This window comes from Hoplias malabaricus, chromosome 13, assembly GCF_029633855.1.
Source record: "Hoplias malabaricus isolate fHopMal1 chromosome 13, fHopMal1.hap1, whole genome shotgun sequence".
Taxonomy (NCBI): domain Eukaryota; kingdom Metazoa; phylum Chordata; class Actinopteri; order Characiformes; family Erythrinidae; genus Hoplias; species Hoplias malabaricus.
The window spans coordinates 9,247,980-9,268,117 of NC_089812.1; the positions used below are offsets into that span (position 1 = coordinate 9,247,980).

The 20,138-nt window shown below is 38.3% G+C and overlaps 1 protein-coding gene and 1 long non-coding RNA gene across 3 annotated transcripts; both read right to left on the reverse strand.

Moving 5' to 3' along the window:
• Nucleotides 1-3,209: 3,209 nt before the first annotated feature.
• LOC136665433 (uncharacterized) lies at nt 3,210-6,280 on the reverse strand. Its single transcript, XR_010795242.1, has 4 exons — nt 6,115-6,280; nt 4,895-5,209; nt 3,489-3,607; nt 3,210-3,396 (listed from the first exon to the last, which is right to left on the reverse strand). It is a non-coding gene; the product is annotated as an uncharacterized lncRNA (long non-coding RNA).
• A 6,676-nt stretch (nt 6,281-12,956) lies between these two features.
• On the reverse strand, nt 12,957-18,371 carry LOC136665056 (nicotinamide riboside kinase 1-like). Of its 2 annotated transcripts, none has more exons than XM_066642608.1 (7): nt 18,181-18,371; nt 17,661-17,751; nt 16,420-16,465; nt 15,362-15,518; nt 14,776-14,847; nt 14,062-14,168; nt 12,957-13,360 (listed from the first exon to the last, which is right to left on the reverse strand). In XM_066642608.1, exons 1-7 carry the CDS (start codon nt 18,207-18,209, stop codon nt 13,278-13,280), a joined length of 585 nt encoding a protein of 194 aa, XP_066498705.1. In that variant the 5' UTR covers nt 18,210-18,371; the 3' UTR covers nt 12,957-13,277. The 2 variants fall into 2 exon arrangements, with proteins under 2 accessions (XP_066498705.1, XP_066498704.1); XM_066642607.1 differs by having other exon boundaries at nt 16,420-16,468; nt 18,181-18,364.
• Nucleotides 18,372-20,138: the final 1,767 nt, after the last annotated feature.

Here is a 20,138-nt window from a genome sequence, read left to right on the forward strand (position 1 = left end):
AGACAAACCCATGCAGTAGTAGTTACAGTGTCAGCAGTGCAAATATGCAAATACATAGTGGGTACGTCCATTTAATTGTCACAGGACAGCTGAGAGTCACAGGACACTCTTTTGCTGTGCTGAGATGAGTTGAACAGTCTGATGGCCTGAGGGTTGGTAGAACATCTACAGGAGTTTTTGGCAGATCCTGAAGGACCAGAGCCTCCTCAGGAAGTAGAGCCTGCTCTGTCCCTTACTGTTGAGGGTGTTAGCATTTGCTTGTCATTCAGATGAACTGAGATATATTTGTAGGTGCTGATCACCTCCACATCGACCCCCCCTAGCCGATCTGTAGAGAAGGCCTGGATCTTCTGAAGCCCATTAACATCTCCTTTGTTTTTGCAATGTTCAGCTGCAGGTGGTTGGATTTGCACCCCAACACAAAGCCCTCTATCAGGTTCCTGTAGTCTCTCTCCTGTCCATCTGAGAACGTCTGCATGTGACTTTTGAGCTGTGTTTAAAGTAGGGTGTGTACAGGGTGAAAGATGACTGGAGAGAGAGCGATCCGGTCCCCTGTGGTGTTCCCGTGCTGCTGATAGCCGTGTCTGAGGTGCAGTTTCTGATTCTGACATGCTGTGGTCTCTCAGTGAGGTAGTCAGTGATTAAATGTTTTTGTAAATGTTTTCATTACGTAACAGTTGCAGCTTGACATCTGCAGCTTGCAAAGACAAGCACAAATTTGTGGAATTCAAGAGAACTCTAAACCACAGACTATGGCCTAGTTTTAAATTTGGTATTCACTAAAAATGGTGTTCAAAGTCAACACCCACTGAGAAAGCCATAAACAAAGCTAAACTGAACTCTTTCTCAGCATCAGGACACAGGACATATTTCAACACTGATGTTTATGTGCCATTGTTATTATTTTTATTGTTAGTAGTAGCAGTAGAAGTCATTCTAAGAATCCAATATGTGGATTGTTCAGATTCGTCTTCCATGTATCGTGAGCCAATTTCTTTTAGAAACCGGATTCCAAAAAAATTTGGGACACTAAACAAATTGTGAATAAAAACTGAATGCAATGATGTGGAGATGGCAAATGTCAATATTTTATTCGTAATAGAACATAGATGACAGATTAAAAGTTTAATCTGAGTAAATGTAACATTTTAAAGGAAAAATATGTTGATTCATAATTTCACAGTGTCAACAAATCCCAAAAAAGTTGGGACAAGTAGCAAAAAGTGGCTGGAAAAAGGAAATTGATCATATAACGAACAGGTGGAAGACCAATTAACATTAATTAGGTTAATTGACAACATGATTGGGTATAAAAAGAGCGTCAGAGTCTCTCTGAAGCCAAGATGGTAAGAGGATCACCAATTCCACCATTGTTGCGCAGAAAGATAGTGCAGCGATACCAGAATGGTGTTACCCAGCATAAAATAGCAAAGACTTTTAAGTTATCATCATCAACCGTGCATAACATCATCAAAAGATTCAGAGAATCCGGAACAATTGCTGTGCGTAAGGGTCAAGGCCGTAAAACTCTACTGGATGCTCGTGATCTCTGGGCCCTTAAACGTCACTGCACCTCAAACAGGAATGCCACTGTCAAGGAAATAACAGAATGGGCTCAGGAATACTTCCAGAAAGCATTGTCAGTGAACACAATCCACCGTGCCATCCACCGTCACCAGCTGAAACTCTACAGTGCAAAGAGGAAGCCATTTCTAAGCGAGCTCCACAAGCTCAGACGTTTGCACTGGGCCAGGGCTCTTTTAAAATGGAGTGTGGCAAAATGGAAGACTGTTCTGTGGTCAGATGAGTCACGATTTGAAGTTCTTTATGGAACACTGGGACGCCATGTCATCCGGACCAGAGAGGACAAGGATAACCCAAGTTGTTATCAACACTCCGTTCAGAAGCCTGCATCACTGATGGTATGGGGTTGCATGAGTGCTTGTGGCATGGGCAGCTTGCATGTCTGGAAAGGCACCATTAATGCAGAGAACTATGTTCAGGTTCTAGAACAACATATGCTCTCATCTAGACATCTTATCTTTCAGGGAAGACCCTGCATTTTTCAACAAGATTATGCCAGACCACATTCTGCAGCAATTACAACATCATGGCTATGTAGGAGAAGGATCCAGGGACTGAAATGGTAGCCTGCAGTCCAGATCTTTCACCTATAGAGAGCATTTGGCGCATCGTAAAGAAGAAGGTGCAACAAAGAAGGCCCAAGACGATTGAACAGTTAGAGACCTGTGTTAGACATGAATGGGAGAGCATTCCTATTTCTAAACTTGAGAAACTGGTCTCCTCTGTCCCCAGACGTCTGTTGAGTGTTGTAAGAAGAAGGGGGGATACCACACAGTGGTAAAAAATGGCCTTGTCCCAACTTTTTTGGGATTTGTTGACGCCATGAAATTATGAAACAATATATTTCCTTTAAAATGATACATTCTCTCAGTTTAAACTTTTGATCTGTGATTTGTGTTCTATTCTGAATAAAATATTAGATGTTGGCACCTCCACATCATTGCATTCCGTTTTTATTCACAATTTGTTTAGTGTCCCAACTTTTTTGGAATCCAGTTTGTATATGGAAAACATGTCAAAGAAAACAGAAACATGAACAGCTCTGAGAGATTACACTGTTATCAGCACAGCAGCATCTTATCTAGTAATCTGCAACAGTGGTGTAAAACTGCAAAAATGTGTGTTCTGTTCACATCAGTGACACATCAGTGACCATATAATAATAAAAGCAGTTAAGGTCTGTGGTCAGAGCAAAGCCAGTCATAGAACCATGAAAAGAAATAACTCACATTTCACATTCATTTCAAACTTAAACACAAATCCAAATTAAGAATTTCGAGTAGCTGTGTGTTGTTACTTTAACTTACATCTACATACACAACCGAGCCAACGTCGGATAACTTCTTCCATTAGTTTGAGTCACTGAACCAAGTATTTGATCCAAAATAATCAATTACAAGGAACTGATGTTTTCAAAATGTCATATTTTATAATTATTCAATTGCAAAACTATACAACCAATGTTACTATAAATACTTCATAGTGCATTAAACAGAGAATTCTGAATGTAATCAAAAAGGTTATATAAAGAAATAAACATTCTTTATTTTCACAATGCCCTCACGAAACAACATAAAAAAAAACATCAACCCATAATTTTGATTGTTTTTTCTTTATTTGTTTATAACGTTTTTAACAATGAACAAAACAATAACAAAAAATCAGAACCGCTGGACATTTGTCACAATTCGGTGGACATTATTTTTGTTTCCTTATTTTCAGTGAATGCTAAATTTATAAGTGAGCTAGGGCCTGTGGTTTTGTCCCGTTTTAAATGTAGTCCTCACTCTCGGTGCTCATCTTGCTGTGGACCTGTTTAAAGAAAAGGAAGATGGTCTGTTTCAGTAATGCCAAAGTTTGCAAACATAAAATAAAAATAAAATATTTTTGCAATTAAAACATACACAACTTGGTCAGAAATGGCTCTTCTCACAGACAGTCACCCAGAGCAGGAATGGAACCCACAACCTCCAAGCCCCTGGAGCTGTGACTGCGACACTACCTGCTGCGCCACTGTGACACACTTGAGAGAAACAATTAAAAATAATTTTCACTTTTATAAAATTGATTTGTTTATTAGTCTATTACCTTTTGTTATTTCTAATTATCCTCATTAGCTAAGTGACAATATTCTGGCTATGGTTTGAAATCACAGCTACTATTGTACATCCCTGAGTAACATACCCCTGCTGTCCTTCACGACATTAAACTGTTGATTTTTTGTCAGATTTAATTGATGTGTGTTTCCTTTGCAAACATACAATTTGTATAGTCTCCATAGAAACGGAATTTTAATTCCTCCCCATATTGGGTTTTGGAGACTCCCCTGCAGTGATGTAGCCTCATCAAAAACCTCTGGAATGAGTCCAGGAGTGCCACTAATCATCCCTCTTCAGGACCTAACCTCACTAATGCACGTTTTGAGTCATATGAATAAGCAACACATACGTCTCACGTGTGAATGTGTGTGTGTGTGTGGGGACCTGCTTGCCCTTTCAGTTACCTGTAGAGATTAAATGCCTTACAAGATTACACCTGAAATAAAGCATGTGTAAAGCTCGTCTTGAAACATGTCAAATTGGTTTAAAAGGCAGAACGTTCCCTGTTAGTAAACATACGGAAACTCTGCTGTTTTCAGTAAAATACTAGTGATGCAGAGTGATTAAATAATTTCACAATTCTCTGTGATTAATCGCACTGTCCCTTTATGAGATTAAAGCTTTTAATAATTGATATTTAAATGTAAAATAAAAGAATCAATGTACTATCAACAAAATAGAATTATTATTATTAGCAGTTCTCTATATATTAAAAAAATATAATAAAAAATAAACTGCTAGTGCTTCCATATTAGAAAGGCGTGGCCTAGTGTGGTACGTTAACATGTTCATTTTGACAGCGCTATACAATCAATTACATTAATAGAAAAACATTTTCATAGACAACAATGGTGTGTTTTTGTTTTTTTTTGAAACATTGAAATCTGCCCAGCCACATGAAACCAATCAATGGCCTCCTACCTGTGCCTTATTTGCATATCATTTACCTGAGGCATGTCCTAAATCAGATATTTTGGTAGTTAACCTATAAAACGTTGGCCTGAAATCCTGAAAACAATGAATGATGTTATTGGATCCGAATGATCTTTTCAGGTAGTTAAACTATTACGCTCAAATCTACACACACCCGGTGTGTATGGTCATAGAGACACTACAAACGTGAAATGATACCATACACATCTTTGATGACTAAGTGCCAGTGACCCATGTTTTATTATTGCAGAATAACTTCATAGTACAAAAACACTCACCATCCTTGGTCTTCACAAAGAGCATACTAGCACCATTCTCAGGAGCTGAACCCATAAAAAGGGAATACCGACACGTGTAGGCACCCGAGTCCTTCAGGTTTAGTTTGTTGAGGGTTACCGTTAGCTTCTTGAAGTCACCCTTGATGGTAACTCTTTCTTTATACTCAGGTGTGTAAGTTACATTTGTGGAATTGCTGTCGTAATAAAAGATTTCATATTTCTCAGGCCTCCTCACATCTAGATATAACCCGCTAAAAGATTTGTCAGTGGAGCAGCTCATGGTCAGATTTTCTCCTTCATTTTTTGTCACAAAATCTGTAGAAAAGAGAGGTTTGGGGGAAAGAAACAGACACACAACAAACAAAGAAAAAAAAATTGGTTAGGCTTCAGGCCACGCCTCACTACAGGGATGAGTCAACACTAGCTTTCTGGAGGATTCAGTGATCAACATCATTTGTGACTGAACTTTGCTGGTAAATTGAAGCAAAATTTGGGTTTACTCGTAGCCTGTGAGAACAAGCAACACATACCACAGTTAACTGACTGAATGATGTGCATAGATCCGTAAAGTAAACATACTTTTTTTTACAGTAAATGCAGGTAAACACTACATATTCATAGTAAAGTGTGATAAAAATAAACCTAACTAATGTTTACATATGTACATATTATTTATAAGCAGCCTAATTAAATATGTCCAAATATCAATCATTTGTCCAGGCCAAGGGCTGTGGCTGGTAAAAGTGTGTGCCTGAACGGGGAATAGGAGAAAATGGAGGCATGTGGAGTTCAATGCATCAGCCCCAAAACTGCATTTTACACAGTAGTCCCAGAGGACAATTCTATTACTCAAATACTTCAGGACACATATCTCCATCTCTGCAAATCTGAACATATCAGTCTTCTCTGAAATCTCAAGAGGAGACATCAAAGAATCCAGGGCTGTTTTTTTTAGGAGAAATATTTGAGTGAATAAAGAATTCAGCTAAAATCTCCATCTGATCTCAATGTTCTGGAGAAGCTACATAGATGTTAAGGTGAAGCTACAGTGATATTATTGGGAAATCAAGGAGAAACTACAAAGATATTAATGAGGATCCAGAGAGAAATTAAGGAGAAGCTTCAGAGATATTGGACAAACTAGGAGATACGTTTAATGTCCTATTGGAGAGGTCTGAAAAATAAATAGATTTAGAATTGATCTTGAACATTGTTCTTACCTGCTGTTACTACAGCACTCAGGAGAAAAACTGCGAAGCAGAGCGTCACACATGCAGTCGTCATTGTAGCCCCAGTCTGATATCCTTTCATGTGGAGTGAGGTTTTAAAGATTGAGAGAGGAAGTCTGCATCAGTTTACACCTGCCCCCAGTGTTAAGCACTCACAACTCACTGCTTCTGAAAAAGTCAATACATGCAAAAAAAAAAAAAAAAAAGACCTCACTGAATTCTCACTGTATTATTAGATAAACAAGGCCATATTTACACCTATAAACAATACACATTTTTAGAATGCATGTTTGAAGGATTTGGAAAATATTCGATATATGAAACCTTCACAAGAAAACAATGACACTTTCACATCACTGCAATGTTAACAGGTTCTGAAGTATTGCCAACTAGCTCTTGTTCCATTATCAACATATAGGCTATGTTCACATTACCAGGCTGAAGTGGCTCAAATTTGATTTCTTAGCTTAAAGCGAGACTTGTGTCAGAGCAGTGTGAACAGGTAAAATCTGTTTTTTACAAATCAGATTTGAGTCACTTTGGCTACGTTTACATTACCAGCAATCTTTTTTTTATCAATTCAGATCAGATTAGACCATGTTGATGGTGCAAATTCATAAGTGTACAAAAAACAAACAAAGAAAAAAGTAAAAAAAAACAAAAACGATAAAGTTCATTATTATCACTAGATGTATGCGCAGTGGGCGGCACGGTGGCGAAGCAGGTAGTGTCCAAAGGACCTGGAGGTTGTGGGTTCGATTACCGCTCCGGGTGACTGTCTGTGAGGAGTGTGGTGTGTTCTCCATGTGTCTGCGTGGGTTTCCTCCGGGTGCTCCGATTTTCTCCCACAGTCCAAAAACACACGTTGGTAGGTGGATTGGCAACTCAAAAAGTGTCCGTAGGTATGAGTGTGTGAGTGAATGTGTGTGTGTTGCCCTGTGAAGAACTGGCAATTCCTGCCTTGCGCCCAATGATTCCAGGTAGGCTCTGGACCCACCACGACCCTGAACTAGATAAGCACTTACAGGCAATGAATGAATGAGTGAATGAATGTATGAATGTGTGAATTTAATCCTGCAGTGTCAACATTTTTATCATAATCATTTTATATCAGACTTATTACTATATCTCTCATAGTTGTTGGTAATATTTGTATTAGTTTGTTTTCCAGAATAATAGTCTCAGTGAATTTAAAATCTGTTTGAGGAGATTAAAAATTAGTTATGTCCTGTACAGGACAGTAATCTGAGTGGTCTAATCTGGTGGGTCCAGAGCCTACTAGGTATCATTGGGCACAAGGCAAGAATACATCCTGGAGGGGGCGCCAGTCCTTCACCGGACACGAGTCACCGATTCACCATGTTTTTTTGACTGCGGTTAAGCCAGCCGCCGTTTGAGAAAACACGGTTAAACTAGCCGCACGTCAAATTTAGTGCGCGTATACTAGTGACAAACCGGTAATACTCAAGGAGCGTGAAGACTTGAGCCTATGCCCTTCATTTTAAAGCAAAAGTAACGGCATTTAACCGGTTATATATTGGTCATTTCTAGTAAGCAGTCCATACAATCAACAGATATCAGTTCAGGGTTTACTACACTATCTATCTATGAAGTATGAGATGATTTTACTGTATAGTTTTTATGTAAATGACATTCAAAATCCCTATAATTTTCCATTGTTTTTTTTTACCTGAGTCAGGTTCACTGCTTTATAATATGGTTATTTCTAACAAGTAGTCCACACAACCAACAGATATCAGTTCTGTGTGTACCACACTATGTACCTATGAAATATGAAGTGATTTTACTGTATAGTTTTTGAGTAAATGATATTCAAAATCCCTATTATTGTCCATTGTTTTTTAACATGAGTCAGGTTCACTGCTTTATAATATGGTTATTTCTAATAAGTAGTCCATGCAATCAACAGATATCAGTTCAGGGTGTACCACACTATGTATCTATGAAGTATGAAGTGATTTTACTGTATAGTTTTTATGTAAATGACATTCAAAATCCCTATAATTGTCCATTGTTTTTAATGTTAACTCAAGGTTGATGTTTTATAAAATTGTAATTTTGAATAAGTAGTTCACACAACCAATAGATATCAGTTCTGTGTTTACTATACTATGTACCTATGAAATATGAAGTTATTTTACTGTATACTTTTTGAGTAAATGACATTCAAAATCACAATAATTCTCCATTGTTTTTAATGATGAATCAAGTTTACTGCTTTATAAAATGGTCATTTCTAATAAGTAGTCGACACAAACAACATATATCAGTTCTGTGTGTACCACACTATGTACCTAAAAAATATGAAGTGATTTTACTGTATAATTTTTGAGTAAATGATATTAAAAATCCCCATAATAATCCATTGTTTTTAATGATGACTCAAGTTTGATGTTTTATAAAATGGTCATTTCTAATAAGTAGTTCATACAAACAACAGATATCAGTTGAGGGTTTACCATACTATATACCTATAAAATATGAAGTGATTTTACGGCATATTTCTTGAGTAAATGATATTCAAAATCCCCATAATTTTCCATTGTTTTTAATGATGACTCAAGTTTACTGCTTTATAATATGGTCATTTCTAATAAGTAATCCATAAAACCAACAGATATCAGTTCTGTGTCTGCCATACTATGTACCTGTAAAATATGAAGTAATTTTACTGTATGGTTTTTGAGCAGATGACATTCAAAATCCCCATAATTTTCCATTGTTTTTAATGACTCGTGTACTGCTTTATAATATGGTCATTTCTAATATGTAGTCCATAAAACCAACAGATATCAGTTCAGTGTGTACCACCTCGTGTTCAAAAACAATGGACAATTATGGGACTTTTGAATGTCATTTACAGAAAAAACTATACAGTAAAATCACTTCATATTTTATAGGTATATAGTATGGTAAACCCTCAACTGATATCTGTTGGTTTTATGGACTACTTATTAGAAATGACCATATTATAAAGCAGTGAACTTGACACATGTTCAAAACAATGGACAATTATGGGATTTTTTAATGTCATTTACTCAAAAACTATACAGTAAAATCACTTCATATTTAATAGGTACTAATTGTTTTACACTCTGAACTGATATCTGTTGGTTGTATGGGCTACTTATTAGAAATGACCATTTTATAAAGCAGTAAACTTGAGTCGTCATTAAAAACAATGGAGAATTATTGTGATTTTGAATATCATTTACTCAAAAATTATACAGTAAAATCACTTCATATTTTGTAGGTACATAGTGTGGTACACCCTGAACTGATATCTGTTGGTTGTATGGACTACTTATTAGAAATAACCATATTATAAAGCAGTGAACTTGACTCAGGTTAAAAAAAAATATTGGACAATTATTGTTATTTTGAATGTCATTTACTCAAAAAGTATACAGTAAAATCACTTCATATCTCATATACACATAGTATAGTAAACACAGAACTGATATCTGTTGGTTGTATGGACTACTTATTCAAAATTACAATTTTATAAAACATCAAACTTGAGTTAACATTAAAAACAATGGACAATTATAGGGATTTTGAATGTCATTTACATAAAAACTATACAGTAAAATCACTTCATACTTCATAGATACATAGTGTAGTAAACCCTGAACTGATATCTGTTGATTGTTTGGACTACTTACTAGAAATGACCAATATATAACCGGTTAAATGCTGTTACTTTCTTTAAAATGAAGGGTATAAGCTCAGGTCTTCACGCGCATTGAGTATTACCGGTTTGTCACTAGTATACGCGCACTAAAACCTGACGTGCGGCTAGTTTAACCGGGTTTTCTCAAACGGCGGCTGGCTTAACCGCAGTGGTCGAATACCGAAAACAAACAGTACATTAGAGTTAATCCAAAAGAGTAGTCAAAAAAAGAGTCGACGAACCGGAGAGTAATAACAAATCCAAGGGAGCAAGACAAAGACAAGAACCGAAAGACGAGCACAAGGTAGATAACAGGAATTCAGGAGCGGCAGATTTCTAGAGAACGCGTTATATTCAGATATGAATCACGGAAATACTCGCATGGATTGGTAAGTGAGTGACTCCGGTAAAGTTGGTTTAATATTCGCATATTCAGATTTCTTTCTTCAATAGCTCTCAAACGGTGCATGCAAATGACTTAATACTTGCAAAGTATTGTTTTTGGGATCCAAGACAAGCAGCTACAACTCAGTTTATGTCAGAAATGTTTGCCATTTAAAAAACACGAAATATATTGTTTTCTATGGGCTGCCGCCATCTCCGCGAGAGCTAAGGGACCGTTTACAAACTACACTACACAGTAAAAACGAAGGTGACGAACCTCACACATGATGTATACTACATCTCTTACCTTGATACATTTAACCATTACTGGCCCGTGGTGATACATTTTTCATTACAAATGTCAATAGCTTTTGAAATTTTGATGATATTGTTTCTAAACAAATTGTATTTGATCAAGTGCCACCCACATGACATACTACACCTGTTATTTTGGCAAATTTAACTATTTCTGGCATAAGTGAGCTAGGGCCTGTGGTTTTGTCCCGTTTTAAATGTAGTCCTCACTCTCGGTGCTCATCTTGCTGTGGACCTGTTTAAAGAAAAGAAAGATGATCTGTTTCAGTAATGCCAAAGTTTGTAAACATTTTAATAAAATACAATGTTCTTTTTGCAATTAAAACATACACAACTTGGTCAGAAATGGCTCTTTAATGAATGATATTCTTTAGATGTGTCCTCAGAAACACCCTCCATGTGATTGTTAAGGCTTTATTTTTAAAAGTGCCACATTCATTCGTATCTTTCATTTGTTTACATTTAAACACGAATGTGGGGGACCTGCGCTGTGGAGCATAAATTAATTAATTTCCAGACTACAAAACACTTTGATCCTTCATCTCATACGATGGACACTTGAGGGTAAAAATTTAAGACAATTTTCACTTTTATGAAATTGGTTTGTTTATTAGTTTATTACGTTTTGTTATTTCTAATTACCCTCATTAGCTAAGTGTTAATATTCTGGCTATGGTTTGAAATCACAGCTACTATTGTACATCCCTGAGTAACATACCCCTGCTGTCCTTCAGGACATTAAACTGTTGCTTTCCACTTAATTTTAAAGTGTTTCCTTTGCAAACATACAATTTGTAAAGTCTCCATAGAAACGGTATTTTAATCCCTCCCCTGCAGTGATGGAGCCTCATAAAAAACCTCTGGAATGAGTCCAGGAGTGGCACTAATCATCCCTCTTCAGGACCTGACCTCACTAATGATATTTTGGCTGCAATAAAATCCTCACAGCAATGTTTTCCAGTAACAAACTTAGGACAAAGTCCCAGTACCCACCCATTATTCAAATGGTGGATGAGGAAGTGAGAGGTTAAGACGTAGTAAACTTTGTGTGACAACAAGATAACACAACTTTTACAGACAACGTGACTCTATCTCATGTCTAGACGAGGCTAGTTCTACAGTGGTGACGGACAATGATGTGGAAACTGTGTCTTGAGTGATTCATAAGTGTTCAGTTGTATTGCCGCTGTTCACTGTGTCAGTAAGCAGTGTGTTAGATGTAAACAGATAATATCCGCAGCGTAATCCACTCGAACAAACGTCATTAAACCACTGTAAACTTTGGTTGACCCAGTTTTTTTCAAATTTCAATCATCGTCAGCTGAGTGATGATCAGAGAACTCGAGAAAACTTTATTTACAACTAATTCCTCTCTGTTATAAGAACTTATGTTTAATGTTTCATTTATTCGTGACAGCTTCTAAAGATTTGAGAAGCATATTTTAAAATGTCAAGTCACAGTCATCCCAATGTTAAATGATTCTATCAAATAAATAATGAAAGATAATTAAAAAGGGCAACTGAGGAAAGTGCGTGGGATTGTGGTGAGATTAATTTATAAAACTGAGATAAAGACATTTATTAATTTTATTTTAAAAACCTGTGAAGATTGAAATGCTATACTTTGATGTCCTCCATTCAAAAAATAAACCAGTAGCTAAAATAATTTTAAACTATATTCGGTATTTCAATTTTTGTCTTACGGTGGCGCAGCAGGTAGTGTCGCAGTCCGGGTGACTGCCTGTGAGGAGTTGGTGTGTTCTCCCTGTGTCTGCGTGGGTTTCCACACGTTGTAGGTGGATTGGCGTCTCAAAAGTGTGAGTGAATGTGTGTGTGTGTGTCTGTGTTGCCCTGTGAAGGACTGGCGCCCCCTCCAGGGTGATTCCAGGTAGGCTCTGGACCCACCGTGACCCTGAACTGGATAAGCGCTTACAGATAATGAATGAATGAATGAGGTGCGTAGAATTCATCCAATATATGGTTAGTTATACTGAAATGTGACACAAGCTGCGCTCCTCCTGAGAGTGGATGTTCCGTTCCATTTCTACACCTGCCCTTACAGCTCCAAAAGAGAAAATAGAGCTTATTTACTTCTTCTGTGGCTTGTAATTCTGCTTTTGAGGTTAATGACCTAGACTTGAAACTATGAGTACATTCAAGGGCGCATATTTTGGGCAATTTGGTGGGTGTAAAGCTATTAAATGTGTTTTGCTGACTCTTTTTAGCTGACAGGTGTCTGGATGTTGCAGATTTGTGAATTGCAAACACTCAAATTTATTTAATTTATTCAACTATATCATTTGACCAGGGGTGCCCACAGAACATAAATCCATATTTATTCATGTGGAGTTGTGACCTGTGCAGAAATTAAGCATTCCAGCCCCAGTTTGAGATCCCAGGGTTTTATTGGAATAATGCGACAATGAAACTAACTGTTTGTATTATTTTATTGACCGACATTAGCAGAAACCATTACTCACAGTGTAATGTTAATAATGTCCTTAACAACATCTGAATTCAACAGACTGAGGAAAAACCAAGGCTCGTAAAAACAGAAAAGAACATTGAGACTCAAATGTTGAGCAAATGGTTGTTCCATTCGATTAAAGCTATAGATTCACATTATGAATTCAAACGAAAACCGTCAGATGCTTCAGATCCTTATTAGAGCAGAGACTGGAGGCCGGTTGATAGAGGTATTAAAAAATTTAACAGGTGAGTAACTCACCTGGAAGTGATCACACATCTTTTCTTCTCAGTCCTACACAATTTTAAACATCTGCTGGATGTCTTTAAAAACCGGGGCCAGCAAATCTTCTTTCTTCTGAGTGCCATCTAGAAATACTACATCAAAAAGTAAATCAGAAATAGGTCAGATTAAATCCCCTGTTAATGTCTTTTTTATTTTTATTTTATTTGTGTGGGATTCTGTAGAAAAGAAAAACAATAAATTCATGTTTAAATCCCTTGAAAAGTGATAAATGAATAAACAACACGTTTTCAGTGTTTCTCTGACAAACGTAATTGTATTTTGTAATAGTTTATCATAAAAAAGTTGAACCAGAGCCAAAAAAAACGTATAAATAACACTGTTCTGGAAGGTTGCACAGTTATCAGTGACAGCAAATGACGTCATCAAGGTTCATAAATATTATTTTAAAAAGATTCAGCAGATATATGAAGGTACCATTGATGCAGAGATTAAATTAGTATTTGGAGAGACACATGCTGCCTTCAAGTTGACATCTTTTCTGAGGAACTCCATGTTTATTTCAAGGGGGAACAAAGGTGACCACAGACAACAGTGACCACAGACAGTTAATCACCTGAGGTGTGTATGTTTACAACATGAATTATGTTTAAATACTAAATAAAGCAATAACACATTTGGACTTGATTGAGCTCCTGGATATTAATATTACTCACACCTCGACATGTGAAACTAATCCTGTGTTAATAGGGGCTTTAGGAAATAATTAGTCAGTGAAAGTGGAAATGTCTGTTGTGTCTTGTATTCAGTGAACCGTGTTTGGTTTAATACTGACTCAGGTCCTCCACTGTACTGTCCATTTCCTTTCTGTTTTTTAAGTACATGGGCCAGACGTAACCATCGAAGTAACCCCCAGGGTCTGGAGGCGTGTAGACTCTTAAGCTATTGATTGAAAAGTACAATACAAACATTGAAACAAGGAACATAACAATCAGGAACATAAAGAAACATCAGTACAGGAGGTCCTCGGGTTACGTCAGTCCCGAGTTACGATGTTTCGTGGTTATGACACATCTCCCATTTACCGTATAAAGCCTTGTTTCGACTTAAGTGGTTTTGCGTCGTAAACGCTGTAACGTGAACTTCGTGTTTGGTGTGTGCGGCAGAAGAATACACGGTTACGCGGCTCGGGACGGAGGAGGATAGGTATTAGGACAGGATAAGTGCTTACAGTATGTTATTTACGTACAGTATGTACGTATGTTCCGACTTACACTGAAAAACGGTTTACGACGCGACGTAGGAACGGACCAACGTCGTAAGTCGAGGACCCCCTGTATTAAACTAGACTCAGAAACTCTACTGAATTTGTCTGAACCTGAAATTATGAGTTGCACATAACGTAGAATTGAGACTGATGGACCAAAATATTACGTAGAAGGACATCTAATATCTACATGAATTAAAGGCTTGATCCAAAAAATGTATATGTGCCAAACACCCCAAATCTGAATGCAAAGGCAACGTTAGAAAGAAACCTCCCTCTTACCTTCTCCTCATCTTACACGTCTCATAAGGAATCTGTAAGAAGTACCTCTTATCAAACAGTACGTTCAAGGCTCTGTTAATCAAACACAATCCAACACAACAGGGCATCAGTGCAGTTCATCAGAACCATGATGTAATGTTTATGTACTCGCTCGGCCGTAGGTCAACTTTACTGACTGATTTCACAAGCAGAAATAATCCTGAGACTCGTCGCTTTTCGGTCTGATCTGAGGGTAAACTGTTTGTTTAAGATAAAGACCCCCATCCATTTGAACTTTTATCCTCAGGAGACTCTAATGACACTGTACCAAGAGTCAAAGTGCTCCTCGTTCACACTGTGAAGTTATAAGCTGTGTTTTTGCGCTGATTTCCAATGAGGCACATTAGAGGGCAGCCTATCAGAACAGGGCTCATTTATATCAACATGCTTAAATCTAAGGGATAAAGAGAAGATGGAATAAAAACCACACAAACATTGTGAGACGATGATTCGTTCAGAAATCATTTAAAAATGAAATGTACTGAGTTTTAAAAGAATATCATAAACATATGTACAGTTTACCACAGGTGAGGAAGAGTTATTTTACCCGTAATTGAAGATAAGGAAGCCCTCCACTATGAGAGAAAACACACAGGACTCAGAGTGCTCCACTGAGAGACCCCGAGTCTCCATGAAGCGCCGGGGATCCTGCATCCAGGATCTGACCACACTCATCATTCTGTCCATGTACAGAGCATCCAGGGCTGAGAAGAGTGTTTAAAGAGGTGAGACTCAGGATCAAAAAAACACCAGGCCAGGCTTGAATTAAATGAAGCCAATACTTCCTTTAACATTTACACTAAGATATTTAAAAACTATTCAGTGTAGAAGCTAAACAGCATGTGAACGCAAAAAATTTTCTTAAGATTTCACATCTGTTTAAAATTTGTATTGCCACAAAATAAAATGAAAATAAATAAATCATACGGACAAGTAGAGACACGATGTTTACTTTTGCGGTTCTGAGCAATATGCAAACTGTGATACTTATACCATCTGAAGATCGGAGAGTGTCATTGACACCTAGAAGAGCTGAAACTTCATATTGAGCGTTGTGAGGAGTTTCAGATGTCGGGAAGTCTATTTAAGTCGGTTTTAAAATGTGCCCACAAACGTTTAACATACAATAGGTTTACATATTGTGTCACAAGCACAGCTCTTTTTTTAGTGTCTCAGTGCAGTTCTGTCAGTAAGTACTGGACGCTGAGACACAAATACAACAAGCCGTTTGGCTGCTGTGACTATGCCGATAGCAGTGAAAAAGATGATTGGTCAGTGAGATTTTGTCACTGGTGAAGGTTTGCAAAAATCAAGCAAATCAATCACAGGAATTGTCTGTAGTCTCTCAATGAACCACTTTAAGCTCCACAAAGCATGTTGTCCACATGGGGATGGCCATATTTAAAATGTATTGTCTTCTCTGATCATTTAGGCCATTGGGTGTTGCTCTAACAGTGGTCTTATAATGGGAGAAGAAACACTGGAGAAAATGACAGACTGCTTGTTAGTCGATGGCTCTGGGCATGTTCAAGATTAGAAAAGACGGGTCTTTTTTATTGGAAAATATGTTGGAAAATGTCAGAAATATAAGAGAATGTTCCTTACTGTCATACTGTTTGAAACCACGACTGTCCACAGGCACCACAGAGTCCTCCTTAAACAAATGAGAACCAAAGAGTCAAACAAATATAAAATAAGACAACATAAGTGAGCAAAAGAATTACAGAGAAAACTACAGGGTGGGCCATTTATATGGATACAGCTTAATAAAATGGGAATGGTTGATGATATTAACTTCCTGTTTGTGGCACATTAGTATATGGGAGGGGGGAAACTTTTCAAGATGGGTGGTGACCATGGCGGCCATTTTGAAGTCGGACATTTTGGATCCAACTTTTGTTTTTTCAATGGGAAGAGGGTCATGTGACACATCAAACTTACTGGGAATTCAACTGGCCCACGACGACCAATCCACTTTCCAGGACACTGTTCATCTAGGAATGCTCGGACATGACACCCATAATGTGTTGGTGCACCATCTTGCTGGAAAAACTCAGGGAACATGCCAGCTTCAGTGCATAAAGAGGGAAACACATCATCAAGTAACAGTTTCGCATATCCAGTGGCCTTGAGGTTTCCACTGATAAAGAATGGCCCCACTATCTTTGTACCCCATATACCACACCATACCATCAAGATGTGCAGCACCTGAAACTATGGATACTGGAAGCCTGTGCTAGCATTTCTTCTGCTGTGTTGCTATCAGTGTGTGAAGAGTGGGAGAAGAGGGTTGCATTGACAATACAATGGGCAGCACTTTGAACACATTTTATAAGTGGTCAGAAACTTGTAAATAACTCATGAAAGAATAAAGTTACATTAAAACCAAGCACAACATTGTTTTCTTGTGAAATTCCCAATCAGTTTGATGTGTCACATGACCCTCTTCCCATTAAAAAAAACAAAAGTTGTATCCAAAATGGCCAACTTCAAAATGGCCGCCATGGTCACCACCCATCTTGAAAAGTTTCCCCCCTCCTATATACTAATGTGCCAAAAATTAAAGGAAGTTAATATCACCAACCATTCCCATTGTATTAAGGTGTATCCATATAAATGGCCCACCCTGTAGAATCTGTAATGAAATGTTATGGCACAATTAATTTTGCTCAGTATGATACAATTATTTAAAGCAACAAAATGTGTAGAATAATGAACTAATATCCCTGGTGTGTAGTTTGAGTTATTCAAAATAGTTTGGGCTAAGATTTACTGTAGGATTCAGTGTTACTACAGACCCACCACATAGGATCCTATTATTTTATATGAATAAATAAGTTATTTACTTTGAAGAACGAATCCTGGGAAATGATGCAGCTGTTGGGGAGAATGTTCTGAAGGTTTCTGCTAAGTGTGCTTTTACCTCCATTTGTCATTCTGAAAAAAGAAAGAAGGAGCGAAACTTTGAGAAAGAAAATAGTGAAGATGTTACAGCCTAAAATATGCAATCTGCTTAATTTGGCTTCATACTTTTTTTTTTTTTATCATTTTTTCAGTTCCACCTTAAATGGAGCAGCTGGTGTTTCAAGCAGAAGCTGACTTTTAATTGGATTTATTTAACTGCCTCGTCATTTAAGGTGGAACGAACAGTTCCAAAGAGAAGCATCATTTGTCTGAAAGTAAGTCACTGTCACGTTTAAAGTGGAACCAAATATTCCATCATGAAATCTCGTGTAGTAGGAAGTAACTAATGCACAGTTTAAGGTGGAAGTGAACATTCCAAGAAGCAAAATACGGCCTTGCGAGATGATTCCTGTTTGGACATTAAATGACCCAATGCAGCAAGAGTGGTCTGGAGTTACTCACCCCCCGATTCCAATGATGAGTTTCTTCATGTTCAGATGCTGACAGCTGAAGGCAGGTAGGTGTTTTTGCGCCGAGAGCACACTGCAAACCTTTGCTGTTTACTTTCTTTGACAAGTTCATGGTGGACACATGTCTCTCTTCTTTAGGTCGCGGTTAATGATCCAAAGTCTCTCAAGTCGCTGACCTCGCCATGCGTTGTTTACATGTGACGTCATCTACCACGGGATAAGAAGTCAATTACAAATCTCCGCAGGCCCCTTTTCCGCCGCTAGATGGCGATACAGTCATATTTATTTGTGATAAATATACAAATAAGATATAGAATATCCTGTGTATAATTACAATTATATAATTTATTATGTGCTTAAATATTAATGATACACAGGATGTTAAATAACCTATGCCAATATTCAATATTCAGTTTAAGGAGAGATCCACCCTGGATGGGGTATGCCAATATTATTATATGTTTTATTATATAATTTTTATTTGCACTTGTTTTCTCAATTCTTGTCTTCTTTTAGGTGTACACCTTCGGGACGTTATCGAAGACTGAAAAAAACACGTACCATCCATTCCATCCATCCATTATCTGTAACCGCTTATCCAATTTAGGGTCGCGGGGGTCCAGAGCCTACCTGGAATCACCGGGCGCAAGGCGGGAATACACCCTGGAGGGGACGCCAGTCCTTCACAGGGCAACACAGACACACACACTCACGGACACTTTCGAGTCGCCAATCCACCTGCAACGTGTGTTTTTGGACTGTGGGAGGAAACCGGAGCACCCGGAGGAAACCCACGCGGACACGGGGAGAACACACCAACTCCTCACAGACAGTCACCCGGAGGAAACCCACACGGACACGGGGAGAACACACCAACTCCTCACAGACAGTCACCCGGAGTGGGAATCGAACCCACAACCTCCAGGTCCCTGGAGCTGTGTGACTGCGACACTACCTGCTGCGCCACCGTGCCGCCTTTTTTTTTTTAAATGTATCTGTCTGTAACCACTTATCCAATTGATGGTCACGGGTGTCCAGAGCCTACCTGGAATCATTGGGCGCAAGGCAGGAATACAACCTGGAGGGGGCGCCAGTCCTTCACAGGGCAACACACACACACATTCCCCTACAGACACTTTTGAATCACCAATCCACCTACCAACATGTGTTTTTGGACTGTGGGAGGAAACCGGAGCAACCGGAGGAAACCCATGCGGACACGGGGAGAACACACCAACTCCTCACAGACAGTCACCCGGAGCGGGAATCGAACCCACAACCTCCAGGTCCCTGGAGCTGTGTGACTGCGACACTACCTTCTGCGCCACCGTGCCGCCTACCAGAGATACTAATAATACTAATACTAATAATCGTAAAAGGCACCCGAAAGAGGGAGTCTTGAGAAGACAATTGGGACACGACCAGATTTCAAGATGGCGTCCTGCGCGGGAGCTAACAACTCTATGGGACCGCTGGAGTTTACTTTAGAAATCCCCTTTCCCAACGAGAGAGAGGGAAATATAAAATAAGACAAAATAAGTGAGCAAAAGAGTTGCAGAGAAAACAACAGGGTGGGCCATTTATATGGATACACCTTAATAAAATGGGAATGGTTGGTGATATTAACTTCCTGTTTGTGGCACATTAGTATATGGGAGGGGGGAAACTTTTCAAGATGGGTGGTGACCATGGTGGCCATTTTGAAGTCGGACATTTTGGATCCAACTTTTGTTTTTTCAATGGGAAGAGGGTCATGTGACACATCAAACTTATTATTATTCACAAGAAAAACATTTTATTTGTAATGCGCTTTACATTTCAAGGAAATCTCAAAGTGCTACACAAAATGTGTTCAAAGTGCTGCCCATTGTGTTGGATTGTCAATGCAACCCTCTTCTCCCACTCTTCACACACTGATAGCAACACCGCAGGAGAAATGCTAGCACAGGC